This window comes from Crotalus tigris, unplaced genomic scaffold (genome assembly GCF_016545835.1).
Source record: "Crotalus tigris isolate CLP2741 ecotype Arizona unplaced genomic scaffold, ASM1654583v1 scf7180000018301.7375997, whole genome shotgun sequence".
Taxonomy (NCBI): Eukaryota; Metazoa; Chordata; class Lepidosauria; order Squamata; family Viperidae; genus Crotalus; species Crotalus tigris.
In genome coordinates this window covers 2,969,344-2,989,201 of record NW_024096931.1, presented here as the reverse complement: position 1 = coordinate 2,989,201, position 19,858 = coordinate 2,969,344, and the positions used below count along the sequence as shown (strand labels likewise).

At 46.2% G+C, this 19,858-nt stretch overlaps 1 protein-coding gene across 7 annotated transcripts in view; it reads right to left on the bottom strand.

Moving 5' to 3' along the window:
- Positions 1-2,657: 2,657 nt before the first annotated feature.
- LMF1 (lipase maturation factor 1) overlaps positions 2,658-19,858 on the bottom strand; it is a 170,264-nt gene continuing 153,063 nt past the window's right edge. For 4 of the 7 annotated variants that reach the window (XM_039349763.1, XM_039349757.1, XM_039349761.1 and 1 more), the window contains one exon: positions 18,187-18,814. Coding sequence is in view for 5 of the 7 variants with exons in the window: in XM_039349757.1 (XP_039205691.1) it covers positions 18,735-18,814 (80 nt within the window). In the remaining 2 variants the exon portion in view is untranslated. Of the gene's footprint in view, positions 3,257-7,452; positions 9,059-17,711; positions 18,153-18,186; positions 18,815-19,858 lie in introns of those variants that run through there. The other 3 variants (XR_005557480.1, XM_039349758.1, XM_039349759.1) reach the window with 3 other exon arrangements.

Sequence of the window (19,858 nt, the reverse complement as noted above, 5' to 3'; positions counted from 1 at the left end):
ACAAAAGTGCGTATAGTCCAGGCCATGGTTTTTCCAGTGGCAATGTATGGCTGTGAAAGTTGGACCATAAGAAAGGCTGAGCGCCAAAGAACTGAGGCCTTTGAACTCTGGTGCTGGAGAAGTCTCCTGCGAGTCCCTTGGACTGCAAGGCGTTCAAACCGGTCAGTCCTAGAAGAGATCAACCCCAACTGCTCTTTAGAAGGCCAGATCCTGAAGTTGAAACTCAAATACTTTGGCCACCTAATGAGAAGGAAGGACTCACTGGAGAAGGGTCTAATGCTGGGAAAGATTGAGGGCAAGAGAAGAAGGGGACAACAGAGAAGGAGGTGGCTGGATGGAGTCACTGAAGCAGCAGGCGTGAGCTTAAAGGGACTCCAGAAGATGGCAGAGGGCAAGAAGGCCTGGAGGAACGTTGTCCATGGGGTTGCGATGGGTCGGACACGACTTCGCAATTAACAACAAATTTTAAGAATTGTGCTGTGTTGTTGCTGTCGTTTTAAATGTGGTTTGATTAAAAATGTGGCGAGGAGGATGGAGCTTGTGAGTGACGCCCTTTCTTCTCTGCTCTGGTCCGAGCGCTGCTGCCTGGGGCTGGATCCAGAATTTTTTTTTTCTTTTCTGAGTTTGGCAAGGCCCCCCCCCCCAACTGCTTGCCAAGCATTTTCCTCTGCCTGTTATGATCCCGATTTCATGCTGCTAATGGGCCTGATGCCCCAACAGCCGGCAGGAAATATCAGGTGGCAGTTCTGGGGTGCCTGGTGCTGAGAGGATGGGGTGGGCTCCCTGAAATGGAGCGGAGGCCCCCCCCCCCCGAGCTCAGAAAGCGTCTCGCACGGAGTGAGCGGTTCTGGGTGAAAAAGCAGAGCTCGGCACAGTCAGCAGGGGGGGCTCTTGGAAAGCCGATCAACGGAGTGGATCCTTGGGCCACTCGGGAAGAGAAAAGCTGCCCCCCCCCCTGCTCTGGCCAGGGAAAGGCCAGCCTGTTCTGGCATTAGCCCTCTCCCCGCGTAGGGAGGGGGTTGGGGAATAGGAAAAAAATCTCTAGGGATTTTTAAAACTGAAGAACCCCAAAAGGCTCAGGGGCTCTTTTCTCCCTCTCTCCCACTCTCTCTCCGTTTCCCTCTCTCTCAATCTCTCCCTTTCTCAATTTCTCTCTCTCTCTCTCTCCATTTTTTCCTCTCTCTCTCTCTCTCTCTCTCTCTCTCTCTCTCTCTCTCTCTCTCTCGATTTCTTTAGCAATTTCCCTCTCAATTTTTCTCAATCTCTCCCTCTCTTGCTTTCTCTCTCAATTTTTTTTCTCTCTCAATTTCTCTCTGTCTCCCCCTTTCAATTTATCTCTCTCTCTCTCCATTTCTCTCTCAATCTCTCCCTATCTCTTTCTCTCTCCCCATTTCTCTCTCCATTTCTCTCTTTCTCAATTTCTTTCTTAATTTTCCTCTCAATCTCTCTCTCTCTCAATTTCTCTCAATTTCTCCCTCTCTTGCTTTCTCTCTCAATTTTTTCTCTCAATTTCTCTCTCAATCTCCCCCTTTCAATTTATCTCTCTCTCTCTCTATTTCTCTTTCTCTCTCTCCCCCCCTCTCCATTTCTTTCTCAATTTTCCTCTCAATCTCTATCTCTCTCAATTTCTCCCTCTCTTGCTTTCTCTCTCAATTTTTTTCTCTATTTCTCTCTCAATCTCCCCCTTTCAATTTATATCTCTCTCCATCTCTCCCTATCTCTTTCTCTCCCCATTTCTCTCTCCATTTCTCTTTCTCAATTTCTTTCTCAATTTTCCTCTCAATCTCTCTCTCTCTCTCTCTCAATCTCTCCCTCTCTTGCTTTCTCTCTCAATTTTTTTTCTCTCTCTAAATCTCCCCCTCTTTCAATTTCTCTCTCTCTCTTTCTCTCTCCATTTGTTTCCCTTTCCAAGTGTTCCTACAAAAGGCAAAAGCTCACCCTGTGGACTTCCTGGAGAGCATTGTAGAAACAATGTGTGCGTGTAAACAGGGAATGGAGAATAAACTTCTCCTTCTATACTGTACCCCAAATTTCACAAACTTTGGGACAATGCTAGGAATCTTCCATAGCCAACTTCAGAATCCCTAGAAGACAGTTCCCAAGCCAACCAAGCCTTCTTTTCCAGACAGACCGATTTTGGGAGAGAGAAGCATGTACAGAATGGGGGCAGGGGGCTGGACGGGGGGGGGCAGCCTGAGATGGAAGAACAGGATGTGGTCAAAATGGTGGCTCTGGCCGCCGTAGCCACTGCGCTTCTCCTGGAGCACTTTCCATGCTCCAAACCTCCGTTTTGTCCCTAAAGCAGGGGTGGGGATCCTCGGTTCTTTTAGGACAGTGGTTCTCAACCTTTTTAATGCCGCGACCTCCAACCGGTCGCAAGTCGAGGACTACTCAATCGGTCGTAAGTCGAGGACTACTCAACTGGTGCAGTACCATTTGCAGAATGGGACTTTTGGCGGGCTCAGCAGGGCAGAGACAGCCTGGACAATTCCTATTGGCTTTTGAAAGCCAATAGAAGAAAAGGGAGTAGCACAGCTAAGGAAAAGGGGAAAAAAATGGTGGACTGCGTTGTTTGGCGACCCCCGTGAAATGGTCGTTCGACCCCAAATGGGGTCCCGACCCACAGGTTGAGAACCACTGTTTTAGGACTTGTGGACTTCGACTCCCAGAATTCCTGAGCCAGCCAAATCCTCGGCTTACGACCACAATTGAGCTCAAAATATCTGTTGCTAAGTGAGACACTTGTTAAGTGAGTTTTGCCCCATTTTATGACCTGGCTTGCCGCATTTGTGAAGCAAGTCGCTGCAGTTCTTAAGTGAACCTGGCCTCCCCATTGACTTGGCCTGTCAGAACGTCGGAAAAGGCGATCACGTGACCCCAGGGGGACGCTGCAAACCGTAAGAAATACGAGTCAGTTGCCAGGGGTCCGAATTTTGCTCCCGTGACCCTGGGGATGCTGCAACGGTCGTAAGTGTTAAAAACAGCCCTAAGTCCCTTTTTTCAGTGCACTGCCTGTAGGCAGGTTAGAACACAGGTGTCAGCGAGAGAAAGCTACTCTACCTGGAGTCCCCAGAAGCATCAACATGTCAGTTCTACAACATAAACGTTGTAACTTTGAACGGTCACCGAATCAACTGTCGTAAGTTGAGGACTACCTGTGAAACGTGCTCGTAGGCCTCTGCTTCACCTTTGAGGATCGGGAAAAAAATATTATGTAAGCGGCTTCAAATTTTCTCTGTTTGCCATCAGGATAACTCTAGAAAAGCAAAACGGAACAGACCCAAATTTGACGGGCTGAGAGAAGCAAAAAGCAAAAAAGAAAGACGGAGGTCTAAAACGGGATGGAGCCACCTGCGGACTGTAGAGAAAAAAAAAGCTGCAAAATCTCCCTCAAATGCACCTTGATGGGGAGGGGGCAGTTTATTTATTTATTTTATTTATGAGACTTATATACCGCTTTAAATGCGAGCACTCTCTAAGCGGTGTACACCAGTAAGCAATGTATATATATATTTACATTGCCCCCAACAATCTGGGTCCTCATTTTACCTACCCCGGAAGGATGGAAGGCTGAGTCAACCTTGAGCCGGTGAGATTTGAACCGCTGACCTGCTGAACACAGTCAGCTAAAGTGGCCTGCAGTACTGCACTCTAACTGCTGCGCCACCTCGGCTCTTACAGTTGGGCGGGGACCCAGAATGCTACGGATTCCTCCAGGCTAAGCCCCGCCTCTTGGCCACGTGACCCAAAGCAGAACAGACACAGACACACACAGACACACAGACACAGACAGACAGACACACACACACACACACACACACAGCTGCCCTGTGTCTGTGAATGCACCTGGCTCTTCCCATAAAGGGGCTGGGAAGGATGCTATAAGACGGGGGTCTCTGAGCTCTGATTTTTTAAACGATCTATAAAAACAAGTAATCATTTTCCATTTCTGTCTGCAGCTTTCCCCAAGTTATGCAGAAAAGAGTCTGCAGAAACAGCAAGATGGTTGGTATATAAATTTAATTAATAAAATAAAAGAGGGGGCGGGGTCAATCTATTCTGCAAACACCCGAAGGTAGGAGAAGAAACAACGGATGGAAACTAATCAAGCAGAGAAGCAACTTAGAACTAAGGAGAAATTTCCTAATAGTGAAAACAATTAACCAGTGGAACGGCTTGCCACTAGAAGCTGTGGGTGCTCCATCCCTGGAGGCGTTTAAGAAGAGACTGGACAGCCATTTGTCTGAATGGTAGAGGGTCTCCTGCTTGTGCAGGAGGTTGGACTAGAAGACCCACAAGGTTCCTTCCAACTCTTTTATTCTGTTAATTCCTGCCCCAGCCGCTTCCAGGTCTCCCATGAAGAGAATTATACTCCCACCCACCCATTTGCCACCCCCCTTGAGCTGAGGCAGAAGAAAGCTCTTGAGGTTGGAAAGAAGCTGTGGGGCAGAAGAAAGCTCTTCTGCCCCACGGCTTCTTTCCAATCTCAAGGGCCACGCTGTCAAATGTCCCGAAGGGCAACCCTTGCCACTTCCACGGGGAAGATCCCCACGTGGTCGCCAAGCTCCTGGCAGCTTGCAGGGCCCAACTCACACCTAACATTTGAGAAGCTGCTTCCTTGGTTGCCTTAATCCAGGAGTAGGCAACCTTGGCTCTTTTATGACTCGTGGACTTCAACTCCCAGAATTCCTGAGCCATCATAGCATAGCTGGCTCAGGAATTCTGGGAGTTGAAGTCCACGAGTCATAAAAGAGCCAAGGTTGCCTACCCCTGCCTTAATCTCTGTCTGAGTTGAATGCAGCTTGTCAGATGAAAAGTAGAATTTAAAAGGGGGGTGGGTGGGTGGGAGGGAAGCAACAGCTGTGCTTAAGGGTTTCCAGAAGATGAACTCATGGACAACTGTTGAAAATAATTTTATTGGCCTGGCAGTTAAGTCGGGCCACAGGGCAATGGCTGCTCCAAATGGAAGTTGCAGGGCTGAAAAGACGGAACAGGAGAGAGAGAGCTGCCCATCAGCTGTTTGGATGCCAAACTCTCCGGGCTACGATTGACGGGTCTTTTCTCCAGGGACCAAGAAAGCTGGCTTCTATTTTTTTTCCCCTCACTTTCTATTTTTCCTGTCCTATTTTTTAGTGGCTTTCATTTTCTCTCGGTGTGCTGGCTGACCCCTCTGTGGGCATTGGACTAGAAGACCGCCCAGGTCCCTTCCCGCTGTATTCTGGTTAAAGATTAAAAACTAATTCATCTTTTTGCGATTCCCAGCCATCTCGGACGATCGTCTATCTCGTGATCTCTCAAGTCCTGCTTTCTTTGCAATATGGTGGAAGATGCTGTGCCAGCTCTAAGCTAAGAGAGGATTGCTGCTGGGTTAGTGTGTGCGTGTGTGTGTGTGTGTGTGTGTGTGTGTGTGAGAGAGAGAGAGAGAGAGAGAGAGGGAGGGAGGGAGGGAGGGAGGGAGGGAGAAAGAGAGAGAGAGTATGTGTGTTTGTGAGCCTCTGTTTTTGGGGTGAATTCAATCCATTTTGTTCACTCCTGCAATGTTTTCCCTGGGAGAACCACTTTGGAAGTCAACTCGACTGGATCAGCCTGCTTCTCTCAAATCCGTAGTCAGTTATTCACTAACTGTCCCTTTGGGGTTAAAAGTTGGTTCTTCCTTGAGGAGATTTGGCTAGATTATAAGTTAGGAAATTAATTAAACCTGACTTGCTAGGAAAGAGGTCTGGCTTTAGGGACTTCTCCAAGACCAGCGGCTTGAAGCCGAATCAAGGGAAAATCATATATTGAGGGATGGAGACAGATCGCCCGCCTTCACTCACAGCTGACCATGAGCTCAGGTCTTGGGTGGACAGAGAAAACTTCTCCTGCCAGCCACTTCCGGGAGGTGAGCGTCCAATTCTAACCAGGGAAGTCCCTTTGTGTTAAAAGACTGCAACCTCCTACTACAACTTCTGTGACAACTAAAGAAATGTGTCCCCACAATTTCCCCTTCAAAAAAAGCACTTTAAGTTGTTGTTGTTATTATTATTATTATTATTATTATTATTATGGATGTATATGAACGTAGAATCATAGGGTTGGGACCTCAGATGTCTTCTCCTCCAACTCCTGCTCAAGGCAGGAGACCTTATATCTTATATACCTTTGTTGTTGTTAGTTGCAAAGTCGTGTCCGACCCATTGCGACCCCATGGACAACGTTCCTCCAGGCCTTCCTGTCCTCTGCCATCTTCTGGAGTCCATTTAAGCTCCCACCTACTGCTTCAGTGACTCCATCCAGCCATCTCATTCTCTGTCGTCCCCTTCTTCTATTGCCCTCAATCTTTCCCAGCATTAGGCCCTTCTCCAGTGAGTCCTTCCTTCTCATTAGGTGGCCAAAGTATTTGAGTTTCAACTTCAGGATCTGGCCTTCTAAAGAGCAGTCGGGGTTGATCTCCTCTAGGACTGACCGGTTGGATCGCCTTGCAGTCCAGGAGACTGGCAGGAGTCTTCTCCAGCACCATACCTTATATAGTCTATATTTAGATCAATAGTCTTTCCCCCAGCCCAATCAGAAGCTGTGTTCTCCTGTGTTTGCTCAGAGGTGAACTCTCCCTGAGAATTAAAATTCTATTTAATTTTCCAGAAGGCATGCACACAGAAGAAACACTCATACACATAGATGTTGAATTTCCTTTTTCTGTTTGCCTCTTTTTGTACTTCTGAAATTCCCACATCAGCAATTATTAACAAATAACAGAGTTGGAAGGGACCTTGAAGGTCTTCTAGTCCCCCCCCCCTGCTCAGGCAGGAAGCCCTATACCATTTCAGACATATGGTTGTCTAGCCTCTTCTTGAAATCACCAGTGATCGAGCACCCACAAGCTCTGGAGGCAAGCTGTTCTAGCTGCCAGGCAATTTCTTCTTAATTCTAGGTTGCTTCTCTCCTTGATCAGTTTCCATCCGTTGCTTCTTGTCCTGCCTTCAGGTGCCTTGGAGAATAGCTTGACTCCGTCTTCTTTGTGGCAGCCCTTCAAATACTGGAACACTGCTCTCATGTTACACCTAGTCCTTCTTTTCATTAAACTAGACATACCCAGTTCCAGCAGCCATTCCTTATATGCTTTAGCCTCCAGTCCCCTAATCATCTTTGTGGCTCTTCTCTGCACCCTTTCTAGAGTCTCAGCATCTTTTTTACATCGTGGTGACCAAAACTGGATGCAGTATTCCAAGTGTGGCCTTACCAAGGCATTGTAAAGTGGTATTAATACTTCACGTGATCTTGATTCTATCTCTCTGTTAATGCAGCCCAGCACTGTGTTGGCTTTTTTGGCAGCTGCAGCACATGGCTGGCTCCTATTTAAGTGATTGTCCACTAGGACTTTATATTGATGTGGTTATTATTTGCAGAAACATGAGAAAAATGTCTCTGTTTAATTATTATTTATTCAAATAATAAGAAAGGTATTAATTTAAGGTTGGCAAAAGAGAATATAATTGGAAGAAGAGAAAATAACCTAGGACTACGTTGGCTTTTTTTTGCTGCTGCTGCTGCTGCACCGTGTTGGCTCATATTTAAATGATTGTCCACCAGGACAATCTTTGAAAGCAACTCAGAAAAGTCCTTCCAGCTGGCTAAGAAGGTCAGCCTTGAACTTCACCAGGCAACACCACCACCACCACCACCCCCCGCCTTGTCAAGGATACGACAGAACTGACATAGCTTCACCGGGGTGTGTGTGTGTGTGGACCTGGTGGGATCTGTTTGGCCAGGTTCAAAGATTTAGGCCAGCGATGGTGCACCTCTAACATGATTGTCAAAGGTGAGGCACCACAACATTTGAGATGACACGTCACTGTTCACCAACATCTGATGCCAAGTGCTTCTATTGAGGCTGGCCTAGAAGTGGGGAATAGAGAAATGGTTCTTTTTTGTTTTGGGGTGCCTGCGACACATCAGCAGAGTCAACTTAGGCATGTTGCATGTTTTTGGCACACCAAACTCAACAGATTTACCATCACTGATTTAGACTAACCACTTTCTCTTATCCTAACCCACCTTGCTGTGTTGAGGTGAAAGTTAAGTTGAGGGTAAGGGGTTTCTGGGGGCTTTCTCCCTGAGAAGAAGGATCAGACATTAAGACGATACATATCATAACTGAAGCAAGTGTATAATTGAAGTCCAATTGACATCAGATAACCTGTAGCAAGAGATTTCTCTTAGACCAGGGGTAGGCAACCTTGGCTCTTTTATGACTCGTGGACTTAGCTGGCTCAGGAATTCTGGGAGTTGAAGTCCACGAGTCATAAAAGAGCCGAGGTTACCTACCCCTGACATAGACTGTAATCTTGGAGGCAGAGACCTCCTGTCTTCATGCACTAATGGTTGTGTCCTCTCTAAATATTCATTGATGTAACAGCAGTTCGTCAGTAACTGAGTTACGGCTGAGGAGTTCAAAAGTTCTGAACTACAGGCTTGTTCAAGCCACCTCAACTTCTACTTTTGCTTCTTCCAGCTGCATTTAAAAGAACGTGTTGCATCAGTCAGTAAAGGGGGTGGGGAAGGTTTTTTATTCTAGATTCCTAGACAGTAAAATCAGCACTTCTAGTGATGTAATCTCACGGAAATATCCTCCCCAGGGGCACTTCTTGGGAACCAGACACTGGGCTAAAAGGATATTTGTCCGACTGCGCTAATGGGGAACAAATTAGAAACCTTTTGGCTTTTTGAAGCTGAAAACTCTTCATCTCCATCCCAAGCCAACACAGTGTTAGCCAGCAAAGGCCCTTCAACGCATCTTGGGGTTCTCAGATATTTGCTATTGCAAATTGCCAAATTCTAGATTTATTTGCCATATGCGTCTCTAACCATCTTTTAATGATCAGAAAAAGAAAAAAGGTTTTTCTCTGCCTACCACAAGCCATGAGGTCGGTCAACAAGACATCTCGTGGCAAAAGGACTTCTGAAACCAGCTCTCCACGGTCAGAACCGGTCTGCTGTCCTTAGGAGTCCACTGCTTGCCCTCTGCTTTTGTCAGAGTGATGAATATTTTAAATGGGACGAAGAAAATTTTCAACAGTTTCTATTTAAAAAAAAAAAGGCAACAGAAGGACTGGCTCTCAGGATCAAGGAACTGCACTACAAATTGTACCTATGATCTGGGCCAGGGGAAGCAGGGGACCGTGGGAATACTGGATTTATTACAACTCTGAGCATCCATGGCAGAACAGGTGCATGGAGACAGCTGTTTATAGCAAGGTCCCTCTGAGACCCAAAATATAGAATAGAATAGAATAGAATAGAATTAGAGTAACATAGAATAGAATAGAATAGAATTAGAGTAGAGTAACAAAGAATAGAATAGAATAGAATAGAATAGAATAGAATAGAATAGAGCAGAGCTAGAAGGGACCTTGGAGGTCTTCTAGTCCAGCCCTCCGCTCAAGCAGAACCTATACCTGTGGTGGCGAACCTATGGCACGGGTGCCAGAGGCGGCACTCAGAGCCCTCTCTGTGGGCACGTGGGCCGTCGCCCCAGTCCTAGGCCTTCAGCTGGGTTTTATAAAACCTTTTCACTTTAGGCCTCCGCCTCTGTGTGCAAAAAAAAAAAAAAAAAAGGTTCAATCAGTCAATTTCAACTTCTTGCGGGGGAAAAAAACAGACCTCACAAAGTTGGAATTGATTGATTGAACTTTTTAGTTCCACTCAGTCTGCTGTTACCACCGCAGCCATGCCCACCCAATGGGCCATGCCCACCAATTGTCCACACCCACTCAATGGGCCACACCCACCCAATGGGCCACGCCCACCCAGCACCCAACAATACATAAGTGGGTTTTGGGTTGCAGTTTGGGCACTCGGTCTCTAAAAGATTCGCCATCACTACCCTAGACCAGTGGTTCTCCACTTGTGGGTCGGGACCCCATTTGGGGTCGAACGACCATTTCACGGGGGTCGTCAAACAATGCAGTCCGCCATTTTTTCCCCCTTTTCCTTAGCTGTGCTACTCCCTTTTATTCTATTGGCTTTCCAAAGCCAATAGGAATTGTCCAGGCTGTCTCTGCCCTGCTGAGCCCGCCAAAAGTCCCATTCTGCAAACGGTGCTGCACCAGTTGATAGTCCTCGACTTACGACCGGTTTGGGGTCGCGGCATTAAAAAGGTTGAGAACCACTGCCCTAGACCATCTCAGACAAGTGACTGTCCAGTCTCTTCTTAAAAACCTCCAGTGATGGAGCGCCCATGATAAAGCAACAGGCTTATACAGGCCGTCCTCGACTTACAGCCACAACTGAGCTCAAAATTTCTGTTAAGTGAGTTTTGCCCCCTTTTACAACGTGTCTTGCCACAGTCGTTAAGTGGATCACTGCAGTTGATAAGTCAGGAACCCAGTTGTTAAGTGAATCTGGCTTCCCCATTGACTGTGCTTGTGAGAAGGTTGCAAAAGTCGATCACGTGACCTTGGGACATAGCCACGGTCATAAATGTGAGCCGGAGGCCAAGCGCCTGAGTTTTGATCACATGATCGTGGGGCTGCTGCAAAGGTCTGAACTATGACCAACGGTCATAAGTTGCTTTTTTATAGTGCCGTTGTAACTTTGAATGGTCACTAAACGAGCTATAATCTGCCTGAGCCAGTCCAGTCTGTTGGCTGAAGGGTGAAGCTGCTTGGGTCTCAACGGGCATCAGGGCTCCGTAGATTCCCGGGACACACATGGCCCTTTGTGAGATGGACGCACACGCCGGCCTCCCCGGGCTGCCTTCACAACACATCCAGTGTTGGCACATGCTGAGAGCTGGTGGCCATTTGAGGAGGGGGGGAGAGGGATCAACATTCTAAGCACAAGCGTGCACAACTTTGTTTTTCTAACTCGGCTGGATTCAAAGTGCCGGGCACAGCTGCAGCCCTCGGAAGGCAACAGGTGACGACGCAGCTGTCCTCGTGGCAAAGTGTTCCAAGATTCAGAGAGCGCGGTTGGGGCTGTTCCTTCCTCCCGTTGTGCGTTAACCCTCAAGGGTGTGTGCAGGACTGTGGGACGAGGCTCCTGGAGTACAGCGGGGGTCCGTCCCCTCTGTTCTTTCGGAAGGGTATCGGACCTCTTGATTTTTTTTTTTTTTTCCTTGGAAAGGGATTTTGTTCCACTTTTTGCTTCCGGCCATGTCTGCCCAGCAAACAACCTCCAAAATAGTGTACATTCCAGAGCCTTGAGGTTGCATTTGGCAGATGGTGTTTACTGGGCGTGGAGAGATTTTTAAAAGGAGAAGAACATCCATCTTTACTAGTCTTTTTTTGAGGGGGAACCTTACAGGTCACTGGATTTGGCTTATCTTTCCCATTTCAGCGAAACTGATAGCTCATCTTCTTATATTTGGCACAATGGCTAGATTGCAGTTCTGCAGACTGATTCTGCCAGCTGCCAGTAGATCGATCCTGACCTCTTGAGGGTGATTCAGCCTTCCGTCCTTCCGAGGTCAGTTAAATGAGAACCCCGATTGTTGGGGACAATAAGCTGACTCTGTCAACCGCACGACGAGGGCTGTAAAGCACTAGGAAGCGGTATATAAGTTTAAATGTTATTGTGCGGTCCTGCCTCAGCCGTATTTTCAGGAAAGCATGACTCTTGAAACAAGTATTATTTCAAAAGGAACTTTCACTGAGAGTAAGTGATTGCAGAGAAGTCAGGCAGAATCTGAAGTTCGTGCGCAAAGCATTAAGCGGAAATCCCCAATGAATAGAATAGAGCTGGAAGGGACCTTGGAGGTCTTCTAGTCCAGCCCCCTGCTGGATTAGAGAACCTATACCATTTCAGATAATTGACTGTCTAGCCTCTTCTTAAAAACCCACGATTTCTGGAGGCAAGTTGTTCCACTGGTTAATTGTCCTCACTGTCAGGAAGTTTCTCCTTAATTCCAGGTTGCTTCTCCCTTTGATCAGTTTCCAACCATTGTTTCTTGTCCTGCCCTCTGGTGTTTTGGAGAATACGTTGACCCCCTCCTCTTCTTTGTGGCAGCCACTCAAATACTGGAAGACTGTTCTCATATCTCTGTTTCTTTTCTTTAGATTAGCCAAGCCAAGTTCTGCAGCCGTTCTTTGTATGTTTTAGTCTCCAGGCTCATCTTAGTTGCTCTTCTCTGAACTTTTTCCAAACTCTCAACATCTTTTTTGTGATAGGGTGACCAAAATTGGCTGCAGTATGCCAGGTGTCATCTCACTAGGGTTTTATAAAGTGGTACTAATACCTCACGTGATCTTGATTCTATGCCTCCGTTTATACAAACCAGGATTGTATTAGCCTTTTTGGCTGCTGCTGCACACTGCTGGCTCATAGTCAAGTGATCGTCCACTAGGACTCCAAGGTCCCTCTCACAGTTACTGTTTTAATTTTTTCCTGCCTAAATGCGCAAACCCAACCCCAAAGCCCAAGTCCATCAGGAGCCAATCCACTGATGTGAAGGTGTTATGAGAACTTTGAGCTGAGAAAGTGATAACAAGTTGTCTTCCTGACATCTTGACCTGGAACCTAGATTTCGAATTAGACTGTGGTAAGAACGCACCCCCCTCCCCCAATTCTTTTTACTATGCCCCTGAAATCACAAGAATAAAACTCAGGAAAAGAAATACAGACGCAATGTTTCACTCATGAAATCCCTGGCTATTGTGAAAAGTAGAAACTTTGAATCAGGCCTGTTGATTAGCTTGTGAAACAAAGCTAAACAAATCTAATAACAAAAGTTCACAAAGCAAGCCTCCAATTTACGAAATGCTGCTGCTGCTGCTGTTGTTGTTAGTTGCGAAATTGTGTCTGACCCATCGCAACCCCATGGACAATGTTCCTCCAGGCCTTCCTCCTCTACCATCTTCTGGAGTCCATTTAAGCTCACGCCTGCTGCTTCAGTGACTCCATCCATTCTGTATCGTCCCCTTCTTCTGTTGCCCTCCATCTTTCCCAGCATCAGGCTCTTCTCCAGTGGGTCCTTCCTTCTCATTAGGTGGCCAAAGTACTTGAGTTTTCACTTCAGGATCTGGCCTTCTAAAGAGCAGTCGGGGTTGATCTCCTCTAGGACTGACCGGTTGGATCACCTTGCAGTCCAGGGGACTCACAGGAGTCTTCTCCAGCACCATAGTTCAAAGGCCTCAATTCTTTTACGCTCAGCCTTTCTTATGGTCCAATTTTCACAGCCATACATTGCAACTGGGAAAACCATGGCCTTCACTATATGCACTTTTGTTGGCAGGGTGATGTCTCTGCTTTTTAGTAGGCTGTCTAGATTTGCCATTGCTGTAAAACTGTATAAAAATCCTTGTACTCATCAAATCAGTTGGTCAGCTGCTCCAGAGTCACATTGTGGTTCTGCTCTTCAATAAACTACAACCTTCTCTCTAAAGCAGTGTCCATTTTGTTTATTCCCGGCTTGGACTGGACCCTAATGAAGATTTTTCTTTCAACAAGACCCATGCTTTGTGGGGGCAAAATGGCATTGGGGGGGGAGGGTGTTTTACAAAAATCTTAATCTAAAATCTTGTCGCTAACCTCTGGCCATCTTTGGATTAAACTCCTGGAATTTTCTCAGCTTCCCTTGTTCGATTGCTGTTTTGTCACATTCTCCTCTTCTCACCCACCCCTGCCCACCCCCTCCAGGCAGCTGCAAAGCTGACTTTGAAGGGACTGAAAACACAACCACGTTACTGATGATTCTTGTATAGTTGTTGTTTTCCTTTGGGAGAGTTTCATAATTCTTTCCCCACCCCCCAATTATTCTTGGCAGCAACAGGAGTTGGTTGCACTAAAAAGCAAAAGTGTGTACGTCTGTTTGAGAAACAGCAGCAAACGTTCTCTGGGGGCATAAAAAAAAAGAGAAGGAAAACACACACACACACAACTCCCAGCCTCTTCCCCGTAAACAGGGACAGGCAGCTGTCCCTTTAAATATTAACTGGGCCTCATTGAGATGCAAATAATACCTAATGACACCATTGCAGCTGCAGCAAAGGGCTTGTGCTGGGCTCCTTTTTTCAAGCCGAATAAAGCCCTAGAAGATACAGCTGCGGAAGACAAGGTCTCAGCAAATGCAGCTGAATAAGGGAATTTGTGGGCATTTGTTTTCACGGTGTGCGTATGTATGTGTGCACAAGAAAGAGACTTTGTACCTTTATTAAAACACAGGGCTAGCTTCGAGGGTGCAGCTAATTTTAGGTTGTGAGATGAATTATATCCAGGATAATCCAGCTAATTTATTTTGATTATACATATAAAAAGAAAAAGAAACAAGAAACCAAGTAGATGGGTTGCCTGGTTGCTATCTTGGTGGTCATTGCTGAAATCTACCTGCCCATCCCCCGCCCTGGCTGGAGCTCCTGACTAGGGAGAGGTGGGACGGAGGCTTCCACCAAGGTTACGCTTCTGTCTTGTTGGCTGGAAATTGACAACAGTCCAAAAAGTTGCATTTGGTCAGTCCAATCAGCTGTTATATCCCCAAGATATCAAGGAAGTAGGAAACAATGGCCCAAATAAAACTAGATCTGAAATCCAAGATCTGCCCAGGAAACCTTTGGGTTTTCTCAGGTGCTTTTTCTTCCCTATCCTGCACATGTAGTCAATTACAGAATCCTTTCTTCCCTAAATCAAAGGCTAGGAATTGTGTCTTTATGAGTTGCATATCAACACTCAGCTTTCCAGTCTAGACTCTCTTTCTTTCTCCTGCTTTCTTTCTTTTTCTTTCTTTCTTTCTTTCTTTCTTTCTTTCTTTCTTTCTTTCTTTCTTTCTTTCTTTCTTTCTTTCTCTTTCTTTCTTTCTTTCTCCTGCTTTCTTTCTTCCTTCCTTCCTTCCTTCCTTCCTTCCTTCCTTCCTTCCTTCCTTCCTTCCTTCCTTCCTTCCTTCCTTCCTTCCTTCCTTCCTTGCCTTCCTCCTCCTCCTTCTTCTTCTCCTCATCCATCTCTCCCTCTATGATAAGGTCAAAGTTGACCATGCAATCAAAGCTACCATCTTGACAATTTTGACAAGATGCTGTCCCTTGCCCTCCTGGATGTCCCTAGACTAATTATCATGTTTAGTCCTTGATAGATGGATTATTTTGGACAGTGGTGGCGAACCTATGGCACACGTGCCACAGGCGGCACTCAGAGCCCTCTCTGTTGGCACGTGCGTCGCCACCCCTGCCAGCAGCAGGTCCATCAGACCGCCACCACCGCCCGGAACAGGAGCCCCGCCCAGCACAGAGGAGGTGAAGCGGCCGACTAGCAAACTTGAGTAGAGGTGGTAACTGACCATTGTCGATTGGTAGACTGGAAGGTAGGGGGAAGCATTTTACATGCGTGCACAAGTGCACGAAGTCACGAGTACGCACGTGCTGCAAATGGGGCGGGACTAGTGCCTGCGTGATTCTCACTAGCCCTGCCCCGTTTTTGCATGGCGCAGCGCCTCGTACCTGCACACTGCGGTGCGCGAGCAGCCGTTTTTGCGTTTTGCAGCACTGTGGCCCATTTTTGCGCCCGTTTTTTGTGTGCCAAAGACGGCACTCAGAGGCACCTCCCTGCCCCCCCCCCAGGGCACCACAATGCTGATGCAGCCCTGGCACTTTGCGATAAAGAAGTGGGTTTTGGCTTGCGGTTTGGGCACTCGGTCTCCAAAAGGTTCGCCATCGCTGATTTTGGATGAGATTATTGTTTTTAAAGGACCCTTTAGATTTCCCAATATTTCGTCTAATCTCTTTGAGCATAATGGTGCTTTATTTTTCTACAGCCTTATTTTTATACTCAGGATGTCAAGAAAGGATGGTCCCCATCCTGGGGCTTTGAGATAGGTACAAGACAGAAGCCAGGGAAAACCAAGAATGCAATAATCATCTCTATCTGTTCGGCAATCAATAACTTTCTCCCATGCCAGGTCTAGGAGAAGCAGCTGGAAATCTCATCTTTAAAAAACACCACGGTGAAGCCAGTGCAGATGGTGCCTCTCTTCACAGGCCCTGCAGCTGCGAGTTGTTGTTACAAGCATCTGTGCTCAGGGCAGCAGCGGAGGATGGGCACCGGGATAAAGAAGGGCCTCCGATGGGCTCCTTTGGGCAGATCAGGAAGGGAGAAGCAAAAGGTGGAATGGAGATCCTGATGCATAGCCAGCCCAAAGGCTGCTTGACAGCAAGCATCCCCAAAATGTAGTTTTTTTTTCATGCAGCTCTTCTTCTGTATAGACCAAGTTTCCATGGCAACAGACCAAGGTTCATAATAATCAACGAATCCAAAGTCCCAAATAGCAGGAAAAGCAAAACCCCACCAAACCTCATCATAAGAATAAAACAGCCCTGGATTTTAAACTGTGGTGTTCTTTAACCAAAAATAGATTCTGCAAAGAATCTATGTTATTTATTTATAAAATGTATAGGCCGCCCATCTTACTTCAAAGTAACTTGAATGCTTCTAGGCCAGGGGTAGGCAACCTTGGCTCTCTTATGACTCGTGGACTTCAACTCCCAGGATTCCTGAGCCAGCCACGCTGAGGGGAAAGGGAGAGGTTTCCAAGCTGAGCCATGCCGGCTCAGGAATTCTGGGAGTTGAAGTCCACGAGTCATAAAAGAGCCAAGGTTGCCTACCTCTGTTCTAGGCATCTCCTGAGGGCCTCACCTGTGGGCCCAGGGCTGGCAACTGGCCTTGTGAAAAGAGCCAGTCCACTTCAGCCCCTGCTGTGGAATATGTGACCATCCAAGCCCAGCATCATAGAATACGTTCTAGGGCTGGAAGGTGGTTAGAGGTCTTCTAGTCCAACCCCTGCCAAGGCAGGAGCATTATACCATCCCAATTATTTTTGAAAGCCTCCAGTGATGGAGCACCCACAACTCTGGGAAGCAAGCTATTGCACTGATTAATTGCAATCAGTATTGGAAAATCTCTCCATACTAGCTCCTTAACAAGCTTCCACCCTTCTTGCCCTGCCCTCAGGGGCTTTGGATAATACGGCATCCAGTTTTGGTCATCGTGATATAAAAAAGATTCTGGAAAGAAGGCAGAGAAGAGCAACGAAGATGATCAGGGGACTGGAGGTTAAAACATATGAAGAATAGTTGCCTAGTATGTCTAGTCTAGTGAAAAGACTAGGGGTGACATGATAGCAGTATTCCAATATTTGAGGGGCTGCCACAAAGAAGAGGGGGGGGGGTCAACTTATTTTCCAAAGCACCAAAAAGCAAGAAAGAAGCAATGGATGGAAACTAACCAAAGAGAGAAGTAACCTGGAACTAAGGAGAAATCTCTTAACGATGAGAACAATTAACCAGTGGAATGACTTGCCTTCAGAAGTTGTGGCTGATCCATCACTGCAGGCTTTTAAGAAGAGACTGGACAGCCACCTGTCTGGAATGATATGTTCTCCTGCTTGAGCAGGGATTTGGACTAGTAGATCTCCAAGGTCCCTTCCAGCTCTGTTATTCTGTTATTTCCAAGTGCTAGTATAGGATTCCGCCATCCACCTTTTTTGTTTTGCCCATTGAGATGTCTCCAGCAATGCAGTGATGGCGAACCTTTTAGAGACCGAGTGCCCAAACTGCAACCCAAAACCCACTTATGCATTGTCGGGTGCCGGGTGGGTGTGGCCCATTGGCTGGGTGTGGCCCATTGGGTGGGTGGGGCCAATTGGGTGGGCGTGGCTGCGGAGGTAACGGCAGACTGGGTGGGACTAAAAAGTTCAATCAATCAATTTCAACTTTGCAAGTTTTTTTTTCCCGCGAGAAGTTGAAATTGACAGATTGAACCTTTTTTTTTTTATTTTGCACACGGCAGCGGAGGCCTAAAGCGAAAAGATTTTATACAACCCAGCTTAAGACCTAGGACTAGGGCGACGGCGCGCGTGCCCACAGAGAATGCTTAGTGGATTTCCTTAGTATGGGAAATAGATACATTTTAGAAGAATCTTATTGATTTTATTAGATTTAGAAGACACCCCCCCACCCCCGAGTCTGGCCTAGTGATTAAGGCACCAACTATGTGTAGGAGGGGAAAGACAAGAAGGAAAAGCAGAAGAAGACCCCTCTTCATTTTTAACGTAAAAATAACCCCTCACAAACAGGAGTTTGAAGGAGAATAATGTCTTTGTGACTTTAATGCTCTTGGAAGTTGCAGGGATTAGAAATCACTGGCCAATTAACTGCCACCCATTCTTCTTCATTCCTGTAGATAGAATTTCTTGCCTGCAATTTCAATGAAGCAATGAAGACAAATGGCTTTAACTAGACAATCTTATAGAGCTGAGCTTCTCACTGATCTCAGTTTAATAAAGTTTACAGTGTATTAATCAGATGGAAATATTAGAAAAAGAATGATAACTTTTTTCATGTGAAACAGAGTTTTTTCTGGATGTGAAGATTTTAACTGGGATTGGTCCTTGTGTTTTATTAGTCCCATTGCAAGGAGAACCAGATAGCCCGTTAGATCTAAAAATACATATCAGGCAGAATGTACACAGTCCTTTGGACAAATCCCTTCAAATTTTGACCACCGGTGGGCAGTAAATGAAAAATAGAAGATTTTAAAAAGCATTTTCTATGAATTTGAGCTCTGAATATTAAGGGTGTATTTCAATGCTGCCTGTTCTTGAAGGAAGTTTTTTTTTTTAAAAAAAAAAAGGTTGATTTGATTTAGCTTTCCCAAAAATTGGTCTTGTCCTGTGCTCAGATATAAACAGATACCCAATAAAAATATTAAAGAATCCCCAGTGGGTTATGGGCAAAACTTACTCACAAACCAAGCACTAACTGGTCAACCAGCAGCTCTCAGCTGGATTTCAGCTGCCTTTTGCAAGCGATGGATTCAGGACCTTGTTGGGAGCTGCCTCGCTTCCCCAGAGGCTGTGCTGGAGAAAGACAGGAAAGGTGTCAGAGGGGAAAAAATAGAAGGAACGGAGGGGGCAAAGATAGCTCACCCTCCCAGTTACTGTCCTACTGATATAGTAAGCAAATCAACACTAGATGGCGCCAAAGGACCTAAAAAATGAAATTAAAGCTACCTTCTACCAGTAGTATTTAATTGCTCTTGTCCTGTGTGCAAATTAGCTTGGCCAAAATTCCTGAGGTGAGCAACATTTCAGTAGACCTTTATGCAACCCCATGAAATCTCACGAGGCTTTAGCCTTTTTTGCGTTTAATCTCAATTTTGTATCTATGACTTTGTAGGAAGGGTGTGTATGATTGCTGCTTAAAAGACCACCGGCCGATTTAAGGTGACTTTAGGCAGAAATCAGTTGGACCAACGGCTTTTGTGATCCCTGAATCTATGCTTCTGCAACCTAATTTTTTTACAAGGTGGGGGAGGATCTCACTCTTCCCAAAAGTGGTGGGAGGGAAATAATTTGGACAGAAGTGAATTTCATTTGAACGGTACATCTACTATAACAATTTCTGTGCGATTAGCCCAACTCTCAAACTAAACGTTCCACTGCTCTAGACAGACGTTAGATTAAAAGGGTTTTCCTTTTAAAAGAAAAATCCTCTGTCTTCTGAATATCTTGTGGATCTCCCTCTCATCGTAAAGATTACCTCCTCCCATGCTGCTTTATTTTGCTAACATTCAGGGCCTGTTAACACATCCCATTATTGCATTTTGTGTGTCTACACCTGGCTGATCTTTGGAAAAGTCCTCCGGTTAGGCTAATCAAGAGGGTAAGAAAAGCTAAAACCTATTGATTGACAAGAATTTTCATTCCCCCCCCCCAAATTCATTTCCAAGTAATGTTCAGAGCATCCACTTCAGCCTCAAACTCCCAAATATAGAAAAGAAATCCCGACGTTTTTATCCCTGGCCTGGTGGGCTTTAGAGGGGGCTGGGGGTTGCCCTGCTGTGAATTATTGACAACGGGGAACGCGCACAACTCAAAGGAGGACCAAAGACAGAAGAGGCG